The 17,538-nt window shown below is 31.6% G+C and overlaps 2 protein-coding genes across 7 annotated transcripts; both read right to left on the bottom strand.

The window, feature by feature from the left end:
• Positions 1-1,912: 1,912 nt before the first annotated feature.
• Positions 1,913-7,720, bottom strand: LOC110624274 (putative hydrolase C777.06c). 2 transcript variants are annotated; one of them, XM_021769402.2, is made up of 10 exons: positions 7,168-7,720; positions 6,890-7,025; positions 5,622-5,749; positions 4,960-5,110; positions 4,765-4,870; positions 4,484-4,542; positions 3,456-3,491; positions 3,062-3,171; positions 2,846-2,907; positions 1,913-2,249 (listed from the first exon to the last, which is right to left on the bottom strand). In XM_021769402.2, the coding sequence occupies exons 1-9, from the start codon at positions 7,350-7,352 to the stop codon at positions 2,850-2,852; spliced, it is 969 nt and encodes a 322-aa protein (XP_021625094.1). In that variant the 5' UTR covers positions 7,353-7,720; the 3' UTR covers positions 1,913-2,249; positions 2,846-2,849. The 2 variants fall into 2 exon arrangements, with proteins under 2 accessions (XP_021625094.1, XP_043815573.1); XM_043959638.1 differs by having other exon boundaries at positions 1,913-2,219.
• A 692-nt stretch (positions 7,721-8,412) lies between these two features.
• On the bottom strand, positions 8,413-14,567 carry LOC110623712 (putative hydrolase C777.06c). Of its 5 annotated transcripts, XM_021768952.2 has the most exons (10): positions 14,234-14,567; positions 13,682-13,817; positions 12,312-12,439; positions 11,704-11,851; positions 11,496-11,601; positions 11,211-11,269; positions 10,402-10,437; positions 10,205-10,314; positions 9,915-9,976; positions 8,413-8,807 (listed from the first exon to the last, which is right to left on the bottom strand). In XM_021768952.2, the coding sequence occupies exons 1-9, from the start codon at positions 14,413-14,415 to the stop codon at positions 9,919-9,921; spliced, it is 963 nt and encodes a 320-aa protein (XP_021624644.1). In that variant the 5' UTR covers positions 14,416-14,567; the 3' UTR covers positions 8,413-8,807; positions 9,915-9,918. The 5 variants fall into 5 exon arrangements, 1 of the variants encoding a protein (XP_021624644.1); XR_006351939.1 differs by lacking the exon at positions 8,413-8,807 and adding an exon at positions 10,533-10,630 and having other exon boundaries at positions 9,937-9,976; positions 10,205-10,437; XR_006351940.1 differs by lacking the exons at positions 8,413-8,807; positions 9,915-9,976 and adding an exon at positions 10,533-10,630 and having other exon boundaries at positions 10,208-10,314.
• Between the last annotated feature and the right edge of the window lie 2,971 nt (positions 14,568-17,538).

Below are 17,538 nucleotides of genomic sequence, written 5' to 3'. Positions count from 1 at the left end.
ATCAATAAAAAATTAATACATATTTATTTTTTAACTATAAAATAAAAATAATATATTTAAATTTTTTAATTATATTTCTATCATTAATAAATAATATATATATAATTAAATTTTAAAATAAATCAATAACTACGTCTTTTTAATAACATTTCTATCATTCGTAAATAATATATATATAATTGAACTTTAAAATAGATTGATGAGAATAAATTTATATTTACAAGTTACATAATTAATCCTACATAATTATAATATATGGGGTACATATATTTATAATTTTTTTATATATTTATAATTTTATTTTTATATAAAACAATAATTAATGTATATATAATAAATATAATTTATTATTTTTTAAATTATTTTTTAATTCTTACTACTTTTTAATATAATAAATATAATTTATTATTTTTTTAATTATTATTAATATATACCTTTTAATTTTCTACTATTTTCTAATATAATAAATACAATTTTTATTTTATATAATTTTTTAAATATTTTATTACTTTTTAATATATTATATTATTAATATTATAATAAAAATGTTATTATATTTTTATTATTAAAAAATGTTATTTTTTATTTTAATAATAAATAAAATATTAAAAATATATTTATAAAAATTAAATAAACACCATATAAAAAATGCACTTGCTGCATAGCAATAATTTTATAATAAAAGATTATATAAATTTTTTTTATTATTTACAGTATTATTCTTTATTTATTTAACAATTTTATAAAATTATAATTAATATAATTTAATTATAAATATTATATATGATATGAATAATTATATCAAATAAATATATATAATTTATTATAAAAAATATTAACTTTAATGAAAATATAAAATAATTAAATAATTAATAGAACTAATTATATAAAATATTATTAAACTAAAATTTTATTAAGTTATTAAATATAAATAATTAAAATATAATAAAAAGTAAAATTATAATTTTAGTATTTTAAATCAATTGTTACAAATAGTAAATAATCAAATTATTAAACTTAAATTATTATAATTTATTCTATTGATAATTATAATAATTTTAATTTTTTTTTTACAAAAATATAACTTTCCTTACCTATTTTATAAATATGACTTTCATCATCCATTCTATATAAAATCATTAATACGGTTTCTATTATATGTATTTTTTCACATAGTTCTCTCTCCTTTTTTAAATTGCTCATATTTTAAAATTCTTTTTTCTATTATTTTCTTAACATCTAGCATTAAATATATAATTATATTACTCTCGACATTAACTTAATTTTCGATGGCTTAATTCTCGATGAGCCATCTAAATATTTTAAAAATATCATCCTATTTTTTCTTAATAATAAAATATATTTATACCATATTATTATAAAATAATGTTCATCTAACATAATTATATATAATTAAATACTTATATTATGCCATTACCACAACCACCGCTATCATTATTAAAACTTAGTTAACTTTATTTTTCTAAGAATATAATTTTTTTAATAATATTTATTATTATATATTAATAATATATGATAATATATACTAAAAAATTTAATTTTCTTTGTTACAATTGAATTTTAAAATTTTAGCAAAAATATTTTTTTTTAAGTAGACAGTGAATTTATATAAAAAAAATATATTATTTTATAAAATAATATTATATAATAATAATATAAAAAATTTTAATATTCACACACAATGTGCAAACAAACGACTGGTTAACTGTTTAGGTGAGCAATCCATTAGTTATCAACTTAGTTCTCCTCCTTGATGTGTGCAGAAGTCCATCAACGTCGCCAAGAAATCTTGGAGGTGAAGATGATGATGATGGTGTTTGTTCACATGATCCTGAGGCCACCGTGGATTGAGGTGAGAAATGAAAATTACAGCGATGGAAACCCAGTACAGTTGTGGCCAATGGCCATACCATATGAATACTTTTCATTCACATAAATACAGGTTGATTCCTCTTATAATTAGCAAAATATCTCATATATATGTGGATATACAGAATGTTCTTATTTAATACTCTGTGTATTGAATAGTCTCCCGATTACCACTTGTAAGAAGAGCACAAAGTACCATGTTTGGCAGACCAAGAAGATCAAAGTGAAAAATGGTCAAACTTGCTAATAAACCACTCAAACAGAATCAGCTGTTAGGAAAGAACAAACTTCTTTTGGAAGAGCCAGGAAGCGATGAACACATCACAACTCCAAGGAATGCCCAAAACATGCAAAAATATCTGCAGTAGAATTAGTTAATAGATAATAACACCACCCTCAATATTATTCCCCCTATCGGTAGAAAAGAACTTAAATTATTTAAAATAATTTGTAGCTGAAGAGTGTCACCATTTTGTTTGTTCAAGTCTCCCCTAAGCTTTACACATAAATGCAAAATTTGTTGTTTTATTCATTTCACTCGTTTTTTCTTTGGTTGTGGCTAGTAACTCTAGTTGTTGTGAAAGACAAAATAATTATCTGGTACAATTATCTTTTTATGCATGTTGTTAATGCTTGATTTCATTTATATCATGTAAAACTGTAATTTAAACTAATTTATTTGGTAAATTATTAATTAAATCGATGAAAGAATATTCAAAAACTTAATGAATATTCAAAAACTTAATCTATTTGGTGGTGGTCTTTTTACGCATGTTGTTGTGCAGTCATGATATTAATCTGAAGCTTTAAAGATTCACATATAGAATGTTCAATGTAGTGCATGTGACTCAACAAAGCGTATGATCCCACCTAGAATGCGAGACACCATTTTGTTTTTCATGGGTGACGTAGTCTGACTAATAGAACATAATACTTTCTTAGGACATTATCATACCTTATCACATGTCTATAGGAATTCTCAAGCCATCATGTGCAAGCTGCACCAGTATTCCTTCCCTATACAAATGGTAACAAAAGAAAAAATGCAGAAAAAACGAAAAACAAAATATTAATCCCACTGGATTATGCAAATATGACCTTATTTCAGTAAATAAATTTATCAATTAGGCTTCAAAAATGACTGTCATCATCAATTAAAAAAATTGCACACCTTTTAGACCATTCTGCTAAAAACTCATTGTCTTTGTAATGATCAAGCTCATGACCCATCCCAGTAAACAGAGCTTGCTTTGGATATAGTCTCTTCACAGCTTCAAGGCTCTAACAATTAATGGCAGCACAAGCTTTTACAATTAACATAATGACCAAAATACACAAATATTTACATGTTTTTCCAATTTTTTCTTTATTTTTGCAACTTTCTTTTTTTTAATTTCAAGGCACCTCTGCAATTGTGTGCAAGATTTTGATAATTGCTGCCAAGTTTTAAATCATGATAAAATTGCAAAGAACTATAAGCTTTAGGAAGAATTGCAAAAACATGTGAACTGATTTTTTTTTTTTTTTTTTTGGCCATCAAAATATGCAGAACTGCTGAAATTAACCTGAGATAAAGTGAAGTGAGCACCAGGGAGTCCATACTGCAGAGCAAAAGAAAGCAGAAGGTCAATGGTATTCATTCCTGAAACTATAAAACACAAAAGTGGACTGGCAACACAAATATCAATATCCTATATAAAAATACAAAGAAAGAGAGAATTAGGGATGAGCAATTGGTCAGTTTAGTTCAGAACAGAACCAAACCGCTCAAACTGAATAACCCAAATTTATTAGAAGCTTAAACCAAACTGAACTGAATAAATGATAAAACCAAACTGAATCCTTTCAGTAACAGCAACACAAGCAACCACATGTCAGTATTTCACGGCTTCAAGCAACACAAAGGCACAAGCCCAAGGAAGACAAGTTTACATCAAAATGTGTAATAAAAGAAAAAAAGTTAATGTCCTTCTAAATGCCTACATACAATATCATCTATTCAAACTTAACATATTAATAAAATCCATTACCAGCATAGATTTACATTAAACGATTCTTCCCCTGGGCTAATAAGAGAAAGGAAGAGCTCCCCCGTGACAATGTGCAACTTATTACTCAAGTTGACCTCTTCATCTGTTATGACTTGATTATGCGGAAAATGTGAGTTAGTGATTCTGCTGGTGATCCATTGTTTCTCATTGCTTGGTTGGAAAGGGCGGAGTTTCATTTGGTGGGTGGGTCTGGGGCAAATGAAAGAGACTTGTGGCTGATGCTGAAGCTATATGAAGTTGGAACAATCACAAGATATAGAGGGGAGTGTTGGCCAACAAGAAAAGAGAGGACATTGCGGATGGAAAGGAAGTCGAGAGAAACAAAGGAGAAGAGAGAAGAGGGGAAAGAATCTAAGAAATCTACTCATTTTCGGGCAGGATGTTGTGCACAACTTTAAGTCACAACGTTACAGAAGAATGCCTATTTACTCTGCAATTTTTTTGCTGGGCATCTAATTATTAAACTGCTCTCAACTTCTATATCCAAAGAAACTATTAATGGGGGATCAAGAAAGCACAGCAGAAGTAATTTTGTGACTTACCTTGCGTGAAGCATCCAAGATAAGAAGATCCAACTGCCCAGCCCCAGCTTTTGAAATTACTGCAATCGTCAAGATTTGCTAAGTAAAAAACTTGACAAATATCAGAAAAAGTATCCTCAAATAATCAAATCCAACTAAGCTGGAAAATGTTTCTCCAAGGATAATATAAATCGATCTCAATTAGTTTCAGAGAATTTAGCAAACTCACAGATCATATATAGTGTAAAATATGCACAAAAAATAAAATAAAAATCCAAGCAAGATGAACAAATAATACTCACCATATTCAGTGCTTGCAGGAATACGTGAAACATCTGATATGTACGCTACTCTACTTTTTTCACCAAAGAGAAAACCCAAGCAAATATAGCCTTCTCCATGCATCACCTGCATTAGAAAACATAAGAATGACGAAATATATTTTTGTACTTTTTTTTTTTGTGTAGATCTTTGAAGCGAGTCTTAGAGCAACTAACTGGCAGAGGAACAAATTTTACTCCTGATGCAACAAATGGTCTTTGACAGTCTTCCTCAATAATATTCCAATCCAGCTGTGCTGCCACTCGTCTTATTTTTTGGCCTTCCCTTAAATTCTTCTTCGTCAAGTATGGAAATCTCATAGCAACGCTGTTTCCAAGGTAAAATACGGACAGATGGACATGAAAATGATGATTTAAGTTAATTTGGCATTGATACTTCAAAAAATAATGATAAATAGAAAATGCAACAAATAACACAATCACATTGGGTTATCAAACAATTGATAGAGAATGTAAGAAATAGGCATCCAAGGGATTTTGAGATTTAATTAAATAACCCAATACCATGTAAGCTAACCCATGCTTCAGCAGCTAAGATCTATGTACAACAACAGTGAATGCATGGCATCTTGAAGAAAGGCATCTCAACTGAAGAAAAATAAATACAACATAAACACATGGTTTCTAAACCATGTTCATGCACACACTCTAAAGATTCCATTAATATTTATTTTACTAATCTAGTATTAATCACATGTTAACAAACATGATTTAAAACTTGAATTCACAGTTTAAATGCATACCTTAGTATCAGAAAATAATGCTCTGCAATATGGTAGAAAATGAGAGTTACTTGAAGACCAAGATAGCAAACTTACCTCTCCATGGTAAACTGACTTAGGTAAATGGGGATTGGATCAATATTATTTGTAGGACTAAATGGTAGTACAGCACGTATGTCATCGAGACCAAGAACTGCATCAGCATGTTCATGACTCAAAATAATCTGCAGTTCACACAAACTTAGTCCTAGTACTGCCATTAATATAGGGCCCCAGTTATGAAGGAAGATGTAAAATGAATAATGTTAGCACAAGCATGCATCATAATGTGATGTAAATTCAACCACTTTTAAATTATAATATTTCATAGTAGACAGTTAATATTTGCAGTTTATTTCATTCCTTAAAAAGAAGCTATGCTCGGTGCTCATAAAGAAAAGAAAGCATTCTGATTTGGCAAATAACGTGATATTGCTGCTCGAGTACATTAAGATGTCAGTAAAAGCCATACGCTATTTAAAAAAATGACTAAACCACCTACTCATTTGGCTCCTAGTCTTTTGAGATTAACATCAAACCATGTGGATCATACATCTCCACTTCAGATATGGATTTCAAATATTGACATTTGTTGACATCCTCCATGACTCAAAAAATATTGAACTTTTTGCTTGTGTTGGTCATTCAATTATGCATTAGTAACCAATAGCAGCCTGAGGGAGATAGCTGAACATGACATTTTATTGCCAACTTCTCCACCAGAACTCATGCAATAAAGTGCCAAAGACAAAAATGCTACCTATGTTACAATTCAGAAAATGAACTTTATAAACTTTGTTCAATAAAGGACTTGATGATAATTCAGAAAATGAACTTGAGAATATGTTAGTTAAAACGGTCAGTGAACTTTTTTATGCTCCTTTCAAAAGAGCTTCTTTTCTCCCTAGTCTACATTTTGTTAATGAGGTATCCATAAATTCTTCAATGAAAAAAATTGAAAAGCAAAAAAGATGCTCAAATCAACTCAATGTAGTATTGAGCACCAGCTACTTGGAGCTGCCTATTACTATTCTGATGGCATAATCAATCAGATACCAAATTCTATGATGAAAATCACATTTACGAATTGTCACTCTCAATCCTGATCTGATCTTGTTTCACAATTTAAACATTGTCCACTAATATAATAGAAAAACAAATCCATCTATTCATATAATTGGATCTGATACAATTAACAAGTAGCCTTTTCAAGAGCTATTCAATTAAATACACTTTGAGAAAATGATTTCACATAAGTAGCATAAAGTTTTGGGAGAATGAATTAATGAGTAACGGGAGTGCAATGTGCGTAGAAGATGACTCACAGAGTCCAATCGAGGAATCTTGTGGAAGGTAAACCACCTAAGTACTTGCTCCCTAAACGTCTTCCCAATATCAATCAATATATAGCTGTGTTTCTCATCACTCTCACAATAATCTATAAGAAGAGATGTATTGCACCTGCGAATTTAACAGTTAAAAAAACAAGCATACCAAGTTTTACTTGCTAACCTACTCAGAAACCAACATAGCAACTAAAAGAATTTAACAAAATAATAAAACGAAGATCTTTTTCAAGAGCAATTAAAGTAAGCAGTAGAACCTGTAGTTGGGGTTTTGTTCAGGTGGGACAGAGAGGGCCTGGTAGCATACATGGCAGGGTGGATCCGAGGGCTGGACAAGGCACAATCCAAAGGGGACGGTGTTGGAGCACCCGGTCCCTAGAAAGATCAAAGCTGATTTAACAGCATTAGAAATGCTGTTTTGGGTGAGATTTTGAGATTCCATTGCAATTGAGTTCTAATTGTGAAGGCTGAAGATGGTGTTGATGCTTGAGTTTGGGAGGATGAAATCAAATGGTAATGAAAATTTGCCTAGTGTTCTTTGTCATTAGAACTCTATTAAATTTACAGGTGAAAGAAACTAATAAGATTATGATATTCCAAGTGGACCAATATAGTACTGTGCTCTGACCTTTCCTATTTGCTATCTAGAACTCTTAATTTATGGAAAAATTATAGAAAAAACAAGAAATTAGGCAGATCTCCCTGAACTCTACTCAAAATTGTAGTGTTTTTTTTAAAATAAACTTAAATTGTAGTTTTCATCTCCCTTGAAAAGAAAGAAAGAAAGAAAGAAAAACCCCACCCCAGCCAACCCCACCCCAGCCAAACACAATATAATTATCAATAAATTAATCAATGGACAAACTACAAGGACTTGAACCATCGTCAACGCCCGGGCCCGACTCTCCTCCGCCCTATCCGTCATCGCGTCGACAATCACTGTTCACGTGCCCCACACCACTCTTAGCAGATGAAGAATTCGAAATTTCTAGGTTCCCTTTACACGAACAACCACAACAACAATTACAGGCTTTTAATATATATATATATATATATTATATATTATCTTAAAGAGTAATTTTGGGATTGGATTGAAAGCAAATGAATTTCAATTCTGAAATTAAATTAAATAAAAATTGTATGAAATTCAATTGAATTGAATATAATTTTAATTATAAAATTTAATTTCATATAATTTCTAATTATAGAATTGAAACAGTAAAGAAATAAAGGGGAAAAGGAGGACAATGCAAAGAGTCGCATCCAGCTCTTACATGCTAACACTATATTTTAATTTCACTCAAAGCGCTAAGAAAAAATATAAAATAGTCAGTCACATATAGTAAACAAAAGAAAATTAGCAACTGTACAACACAAGGTTCTGATGGTGCCGGACATTTTAAGTTTTTTATTTACCACGTCGCCGGAGATCGAGATTATAATTTGAAGCTAAAGCAACCCCTGCCTGATTATCATGCGAGTATATATCAATACCAAAAGTATTATATCACAGGGCTTTCATTCCCAAATTTTGCTGTCTTATTAACCAAAGTATATTATTATCACAAGAAGATGCCGGAGAACTTTTATATCAATACCACTCGTATTCTCACATACTTCCTGAACTTTTATATCAATACCACTCATATAATACTATTAAGCTTTCACTCCGTTTTTTCCTCCCCTCAGAATGGGACGGAAACTATAAATTACTTATCTGATGACAACTGATAAGTTTACATCTTTATTCCTGCCTGCATAATGGGATGGAAACTATTAATTACTTATTCTAGTGATAATTGATTAGTTTACATCTTTAATCCTCCCGTCAGAAGGGGATGGAAACTATAAATCACATATCCAGTGATGCCATGTAACTGATAGTTTATATCTCAACCTGCAACCAAAAGTCGGTGTAATTCATTAGTGATCTCAACATATCATCCTCTTCTGAAAATCTAAGATGAACCTAATTCACGATAGAATATAAATGTTAAAAATGGGGTTCACATATCGATCCCACAATTATTTATATCTATAGTTCATGGTGGATCAAGTCCGTACAAAAACTTTCAACTCATACTGCATTATAAAATGGTGAAGGACCAAAGATAAGGAACAGATTTGCTATAACTAGAATCATTCCATTTAAAGTCAAAACTGACAATTCAATCTAGTTCAGAACTCATATGATTGCAATCAAGTATGTGAATAGAAACTGAGAAAAATCATTGGTGAATCTATATTTTGTCATCGGAAACTACGATTTGATTCAATTTTCTGATTTTCGTTATTTAAAGATTTTATTTATTTTAAAAAATAATTTATATTTAGAAAATATTTTTTGAAAAAAATATTTTTCAAAATAACTTACTTTCTATTTTTTAGTAGAGATTTAAAAAATATAGAAAACTAATAAATTTTTTAAATAGTGTAAACAATATTAAGAGAAACTCATTTTTCTTAAAAATGAGTTAGTTTTTTATTTAACTAGTAAATATTTTTTATTAAACAATTTTCCTTGAGTGTCTCAAATATAAGAGGTGGAAAACATTTTTCAACAAACAAACGAAGACCAAATAAATAAGCTAGGAAAGTAACTTCCTTTTCTTTATTATTTTCTTATCGTTTACATTCTTTCTTTCTTTTTTTTTTTTTTTTTTTTAATTTCTCTCCACATTCTCTTCTTCTTCCCTGCCATATTTTGGAACTTGCTGGCACTCTAATTCTGTTTTATGTTGGTTTCCCAGATGCTTTGAAGATGACACAGGTGATACAAGCTTGCTAAGATAATACCTTTTAGTATACAAGGTACAAAATTGTTAAACCTAATGGAAACATAAGTTCAGTACTCACGAGTATTATTGTGAAGGTCAATAAGAGAAATATTAAACCTTTCTCTCTGTGGCTCACTTTTTTTCCCCCTTTTTGGTTATAGAAGTAGAAATGGCAATGGGACAGTGCATATATAAAATCGGATAAATTGATAATGACACCGGCTTACCTTATCACAAGTCTATAGGAACTCTTAAACCATCACGGGCAAGCTGCACCGGAATTCCCTCCCTATAAAAACCAGAGACAAAAGAATGTCAGTTGCTTAGGCTTCAATCAAGATAAAAAGAAGAATGCGGACAAAATGGAGTAGAAAACCTGAATCCAGCCAAGAATTGAACTATGCTGATATGATTTTGTCTCAGTAAATGCATTTTACCCAACAGCCAAACCATGTCAGCTGTGATTGAAAATGCATGTCATTAAAAAGACCATGATTATCAAGAGTAAATTATATACCTTCCAGACCATTCTGCTAAGAAGTCATTGTCCCTGTAATGATCAAACTCATGATTCATTCCGATTAAAAGTGCTTGCTTTGGGCACAACCTCTTCACAGCTTCAAGGGACTTCAGATAGACAGCATAAGTGGCAGTAGAAGCATTTATAACATGCTAAAAAGATAAAATAATCAACTAGAAAGCAAAAGAAGAAACCTGAGGTAAGCAGAAGTGAACATTATGGGATCCATTCTGCATAGATGAGGCAAGCAGGAAGGTCAATTAGATAAATTACTGAAACCATCAGAAAATACAAAGCTGAATGGCAAAACAAAAATTGGTCATACCCATATCATAGCAGAACAGGAGCATACAATTAAGGAGGTTCCTTTGAAACATGAAGGGCTTATGGATACAATTTGGAGAAAGATTACAACACCCATGACTGTTAGAAAATTAACCACATCATCTATTCAATCTCCAATCATTCTAATGAAAACTATAGCAACCACCCTTTATTCAGTCTTAGTTTTAAACAAAAAGAGTTCTAAGGGCAGAACAAACTGATCCCCATATAACCAAGCATATGAAGCAAAACAATACAAAGGCTTCATTTGGTAAAATTCATTTGTAGGAAAATAATTCAAATAAACTTCTATAAAATTATGTGTGATTTCTATTTATTTTAAGAGATCTCAAGTTCTCTCTTAATGAGCTTGAACCGGTCCAACCATAGGTAGAAAAAAGAAACAGGTTTCACTCCCTTCACCCACTGAACCCATTCACCAGTCCCTTATAAAAAATACTAACAACACCTGCTTTACTGGATATTGCATCTTTGTACTTACATGTGAACAAATGTCTACAGACACTCATTTTTCTGGCTAAAGTTGGAGTGCTTGCAGAATTGTCAGTCGGCACTCAGCATATGAAAGTGATTTTTGGAGATCTAACCATTAACAATTCTCACAATTTTCAAATCCATATGATCAAGAAAATATAACAAACATAATTTTATGACTGACCCTGAGCAAGGAGTCTAAGATAAGAAGATCCAACTGCCCAGCCCCTGATTTTGAAATTACTGCAAAAACCGAGAGTAGCATTTAAGAAAAAAGATGTGATAAAAAACCAGAAAACTAAATTCCATTTAAAATATCCTACAATAGAAAAAGCAAATCTTACTCTACCAATAAATGATTCAATCTCCATTCATTTAGCAGCATTTAGGAGATGCATAACCTGTGTATGGGGTGCAAAATATGCATAAAAATTTACCATGACGAACTGGGTGAACAATTAATACTCACCAAATTCTGTGCTTGCAGGTAAACGTGAAACATCAGATATATAAGCTACTCGACATCTTTTGCCAAAGAGAAATCCCAAGCAAACATAGTCTTCTCCATGCATTACCTGCATTAGAAAGCAAATGTGAGAAAAGAGGATGCATATTGTATGTCTTTTTTTTTACTAAAGAAAAAAAAAGCATATTTGTAGAGTTTCAGAGCAAGTAACTGGTAAAGGGACAAATTGTATCCCTGATGCAACAAATGGCCTCTGAAAATCTTCTTCAATTATCTTCCAATCCAGCTGTGCTACCCGCCTTCTTTCCTGGTGCTCCCTCAATTTTTTCCTTACCAAGTATGGAAATTTCAAAGTGATGCTGTTTCCAAGGCAAAATGATATCAAACAATCTAACTGTTTAGATTGCAGTTGATACAAACAAAAGTAACAACAAATAAATAGTATGCTGAATTCCACTCATTGGTTATATTGTCAGGAAATCTACAAAAGACATCAGTTTATTGTTTTGGTAAACCAGCTGACTTTTGTAATGTTCTAATAATTCAGGCATAAAGCTAATCCCAAATGATAAAATAACTCATCCATAGACACACCATATAATTAAACAGAAAAGATAAAACCAGGCAACCAAGGAACTACAAGATGTCTTTTTGAATATTTCATAACAAATTATTCTACATTTAGTGGCATATTTCATAATGAAGCACCATTAACAAGCCAAAGACATGACCATAATTTTTGCCCCATTAAGTATGAAAATGAAGATCAGCTAACTTGTTGAAAGCTGTAAACCAACTGAGAAGGAATATCAGACATACCTATCCATAGCAGACTGGCTTAAGAAAACAGGGGTAGGATCAATATCATTGTTTGCAGTAAATGGTTGCACAGCACGTATGTCATCAAGTCCCAGAACTGCATCAGCATGTTCATGAGTCAAAATGATCTGCAGTTCATACAAAATTAGTCCTAATACCTGTCCATGGTTCAAAAAGTATTCAGCTTGATGCTTCTGTCGAATGTTCAGTTACGTCAACAACAATATTAACTGCCAGCAGCCTTTAGGAAATAGCTGAATGTGATATTTAAAGGGCAAACAGTTATTGCAAGACGTGAAGTCATGAATTATGCAGCCAAGGCAAAATGCTAGCTGAGTTCTAATTCAGAAAAGGAACCCGTAATGTTTTGTCAGAGTGGTGGCTATTGCTTTCTTATGTTTCTTCCCTGATAAGGTTATTTCCTCCCCATTCTACCATTCTTTGTATGAGATCACCAAAATTCTTTAGTAAATAATTAAAAGAAAATGAGAGAGATGTGGAGACTTAAATCAACTCGATGCAGCTTTCAACACTAAGTGGAACAGAGTATCTGATATCCATTATTCTGCTCCATCAAAGACAAAATTATATGATGATACCGTTACTCCCTTGAGGAAATTGAAATGGTTCACTCACTCATGTGCACCCAATTCCATGTCATCAGAAGACATGTTTTTGCTACTGGACACATACTTTGTTTTATACTTAGAAAATCAACAATCTTTCAATGTAATCCTAAGAAACTTTATATATAGATATGTACAAAATTTGTCATTGACTTACGTAAATAAACGAAAGCAACAATAGCAAAATAGTGCAGCCACACACAATTTCAAATAGTAAAAAATGATAATAGAGGGAAGTGAACAAAAGGTTTTAGCTTAGTACTTCAAAACTCTTATTAATAAGAGTGCCGAGCATTGTGATTTCATAAGTTAGGTATAAATCTAGATTGTTAAATACATGATATAATACATGATATAATTTGTTTTTACTATATGTGATTATACTGAAAACTAGTGATACAAATACAATGATAATCGATATTATGTATAAACATGTATCATAATCCATGTGTTAGTTTTATGATTTTCTTGATTCCCTATTAGATATAATCCTGTTCTGCCATTCCAGCTTTGTCCCCTCCTATATTAACAAGACTAATAATAGTAATAATAATAATAACTTTAGCATTCATATGATGGGACCTAACAAGATTAGCAAATAGTGTTTCGATATCGATTAAGTGTTGCTTCATTTGGAGCGTAGCAGATACTTTATCCATTCACTATGCGAAAATAATGATTGAAGTAACGGAAAATTTTTGAGTCAACAGATTAAGCCATTAATGAGAGCAAAAGATTACTAACAGAATCTACTCGAGGAATCTTGTAGTGAGTAAACCATCTAAGCACTTGCTCCCTGAATGTCTTCCCAGCATCAATCAATATGTAACTGTGTTTCTCATCTTTCTCACAATAATCTATAAGAAGAGATGTATTGCACCTGACAATTAAAAAAAATCATAAAGAATTAATTAAAAAGAAGGAAACAAAAGCACGTGCATACATACATCAATTTTCATGTCCCTCAATTTTGTCAGCAATGAAAAATATCAAAAAAAGCAATTATCAAGAACTTGGGCACTTTTTAAAATTATATAAATTGATTACTAATCCAAGCTATGAACTTTATTTCGTGTTACACTTGTATTCCTATTAGTTATAGGCCCACGCTTACTAAGCTGGCGCGGCATTAACTCTGCCTTTGGTCTAGATGAATCGACTTTGAGAATCATATTCAATGGATTCCATGCCACATAAACTCTGATCAACGTCACCGATTAAAATTTATGACTCGAATAGATAAATTTAAAAGAATTTTGTACCAAGATTCAGGATCATTAGAACAGGGAATAAAACCTATAGTTAGGGTTTTGCTCGGGTGGGACAGAGAGGGCCATGGAGCAAACATGGCAAGGAGGATCAGACGGCTGAATCAGGCATGATGCGAATGGGATGGAGTTGGAACAGCCGGTGCCGAGAAAGATCAGAGCGGATCTAGTACCACCATTGTTATCAGCAGCAACCAACGGAGACTCCATTTCAGCGTTCACTGTGAAATGGAGAAACTTTTTAAGTTGCGTGTGGACTAAGGAGAACGAAGACAAGGATTACATTCATAGCGAGGATCTGCCCGCGAAAGTTGTTCTCTTTTTTCTGGCGGCCGTTTTTAGGAAATTATAAGTTGACAGCGTGTAACCAATCTGTGTGAAATGACAAGCCAATAATAATTTAATATATGAATAACTATATCAATTTTTTTAAAAGATAATTAATTTTATTAGGAGTGTACTAGTTTTGGAGTTCCCAAAGTATCAAACAGTATTAAAATGAAAAAAAAAATCTATATTATAGAAATTGAATCAGCATCCAATTTATTTAATTATTTAATTTTAATTTTTTATTTTTTTTAACTAAAAATTAAGAATTGAATATGTAAAATTTGATATTTTTTAAATTTGTTCAAATTCATTTATTATTAGATTAAGTTTGTGATTCTAATTTTAATTTTTTTATTAAAATTTATATAAAAATTAAAATTTAAATAAACTGAAATCATACTAAAAAACTAATATTATATATATATATAAAATAATTTTAATAATATTACATAATTTCAGTAATATATTTTATATTTTATATATTTCTAATATAATTTTATAATTTATATTATTAAAATTATAAAATTCTATTTAATGAATTTAAATTTAAATTTTATAAATTTTTAAATAATATATAATAAAAAATTACAAATAAATAAAAATAAAAATAAAATAATTATTCATAAAAAATTTAAATTTAATAAAAGATTAATTCTTTATGAGCTCTCTTTTTTATTATTTTTATATGTAATACTACTTAATTATTTTTATAAATTAAATGATTAATATAATTTAAATTTAACTCTCTCTCGACTATTAAATAATTATTAAAAATATTATAAAAATTTATTTATTTTTTATGAATTTTTTATTAGAAATTAAAAATTTTATTTTTTTAAGATTAAATCATATACAATTCTATTAGAATTTATTTAATTTTTTTAAAATAAATTAAGTCAAATTGAATAGTTGGAATTTTTTTTTCAGAAAATTTTAAAATTATAAGAATGGAATGGTTGAATATGTATAATTAGATAAAGAAAAATTCAGCAATTTTATATATTGCTATTTAAATGTATAATTAGATAAATATCCTTTAAAAACTGTTTAAATAAAAAAATAAAAGTTATTTGAATTAAAGTTTCCACATATTTGTGGTGGTGGCTTAATGCTCTCGGCTTTTTTTTTTTTATTAAACTTAATTTCTTCTTTTCCTTTTTTCAAAAGAAAGACGATCTGCATCAATTGATTATGGATAAAGAAAAGATGTTGTTGTCCCTATTAAGAGGTCTAGAGATATTTCAATAGTCAATTATAGTTTCTCTATAGTGGGGATATTTCTCACATATAATTTAATTAATTTTTAGAATATGCAGATTTATAGCGGCTGTAATACCCGGCTAGACTCCGGTATCGGAATTCCTACCGTCCAGTGGAATCTCGAATGTCGGAGACCTCTAGAAGGGTAAAATCATGTTTTTATGAAATGTTTTAAATGTTTTTGATGATTTTAAATGAAAAGGAAATGAGTTTTGAATGAAAATAGCTTTGGAGGAAAACTCAGGTTCGGCCGCCGAAACACAAAGTTCGGCCGCCGAACATGCAGGCATTTCGAGTGTGCCTTAGGCCCCGAAGGCATAGGTTGAGTAAAGTCCAGGTTCGGCCGCCGAACCTCAAGTTCGGCCGCCGAACATGGCATGCATGCGGAGGCACGTTCGGCCCCCGAACGTGGCCTGGCCAACCACTATAAAAGGGTCCCTTAGCCGAAAACGGGCGAGCTTTTTCCCCATTTCCGGCCAAGGTGAGTTCTCCGCCGCCCCTCACCGATCTTGAGTCTTTTCCTTCAGATCTTTCAAGATTTTCACAAGTTTTTGTTTTGTTTTGAAGATTTGAGTTTTTGAGCAAAGATTTGGAGCTTTGAGGTTCAAGAACTCAAATCTCTCCCAACTCCAAGTTAGATCGCCTCCACCCTCGATCTTCAAGAGGTAAGAGTCGATCTCTAGCTTACATTATGTTTTAAGCAAGTTTTATGCAAGTTCATGGGGTAGAAAATGCATGTATAGCTTAGGTTGAGCTTATGGGTTTTTGATGTGATTTTGAACAATGTGAGTTGCTTGTGTGTTGTAGTTGGGGTTTTGATGGTTTGATGCCCCTAGGAACTTGTATGTTTGCTTGTGTATGATTGAGGAATGTTGTAGAATAGGTTTATGCATGTTTGGATGAGATAGGAGGCATAAATGCATAGGGGAGCTGAGTTTCTGCCATTCTGGGAGAAACCAGGTTCGACAGCCGAATGAACTTTCGGCCGCCGAACATGCTTGTGGAGGCAGCCTTCGGCCGCCGAACATGCTTGTGGAGGCAGCCTTCGGCTGCCGAAGCTTGCCCCCGAAAGGAGACTTTCGTCTCTGTCTGGGACTTTCGGCCGCCGAAGGTGCCGCCGAACTTGCATGAGTTTCGCCTCTGTCTGGGAGTTTCGGCCGCCGAAGGTGCCGCTGAACCTGCCTGACTTTCGGCTCTGGAGGGACTTTCGGCCGCCGAACCTGCCGCCGAAAGTGCCCTGTTCAGCCATTTCTTGCATGTTTTTCTATGATTGTTCCATGATGTTTTAGGGGGTTTTTGGGGAATAGTTTAGAGTTATATTCAGGTATGTTTGGTCCCTCATTTGAGTCCACCTGTGTAGGTTCGGACCCGAGGAACCGAGGACCCCCGCAGTGAGTCTGTTGCCCCAGTGTCTGGTCAAAGCTATCCAGAGGTGAGTGGAATAAACCTTTACGTTTAAAGTAAATAAATTTCAAAGTTTTGAGCATTGTTCATGCATCATGAATGCCATGTGATGAATTAGGTTGATTGCATTAGAATTTACGAATATGTTGCATTGCACATTTTGATGTTGATGTGGATGAATGTTGAATGATCCATAGCCCTCGATCTATGATATGACGATATGATATGTACGGTACGGAAAGTAAGACCAGTGGGACCCATTCTACATTCGCTGGCACTATGTAAGGGAAAGACCAGGACCCATTCTACGTTCTGGCACAGTTGGACCATGTAGAGGGC

Source organism: Manihot esculenta, chromosome 1 (assembly GCF_001659605.2).
Source record: "Manihot esculenta cultivar AM560-2 chromosome 1, M.esculenta_v8, whole genome shotgun sequence".
NCBI lineage: Eukaryota > Viridiplantae > Streptophyta > Magnoliopsida > Malpighiales > Euphorbiaceae > Manihot > Manihot esculenta.
The sequence above is the reverse complement of the archived record's forward strand: the minus strand, read 5'-3'. Positions and strand labels throughout refer to the sequence as shown.

Coding starts and splice junctions, on each gene's coding strand:
- LOC110624274 (XM_021769402.2), bottom strand. CDS start 7,352: ATGGAATCTCAAAATCTCACCCAAAACAGCATTTCTAATGCTGTTAAA. Junction 7,026..7,167: donor GAACAAAACCCCAACTACAG/GTTCTACTGCTT, acceptor TTAAATTCGCAG/GTGCAATACATCTCTTCTTA. Junction 3,172..3,455: donor CTCACTTCACTTTATCTCAG/GTTAATTTCAGC, acceptor ATTAATTGTTAG/AGCCTTGAAGCTGTGAAGAG.
- LOC110623712 (XM_021768952.2), bottom strand. CDS start 14,415: ATGGAGTCTCCGTTGGTTGCTGCTGATAACAATGGTGGTACTAGATCC. Junction 11,852..12,311: donor AGCCAGTCTGCTATGGATAG/GTATGTCTGATA, acceptor CCTTGGAAACAG/CATCACTTTGAAATTTCCAT. Junction 11,270..11,495: donor ACCTGCAAGCACAGAATTTG/GTGAGTATTAAT, acceptor CGGTTTTTGCAG/TAATTTCAAAATCAGGGGCT.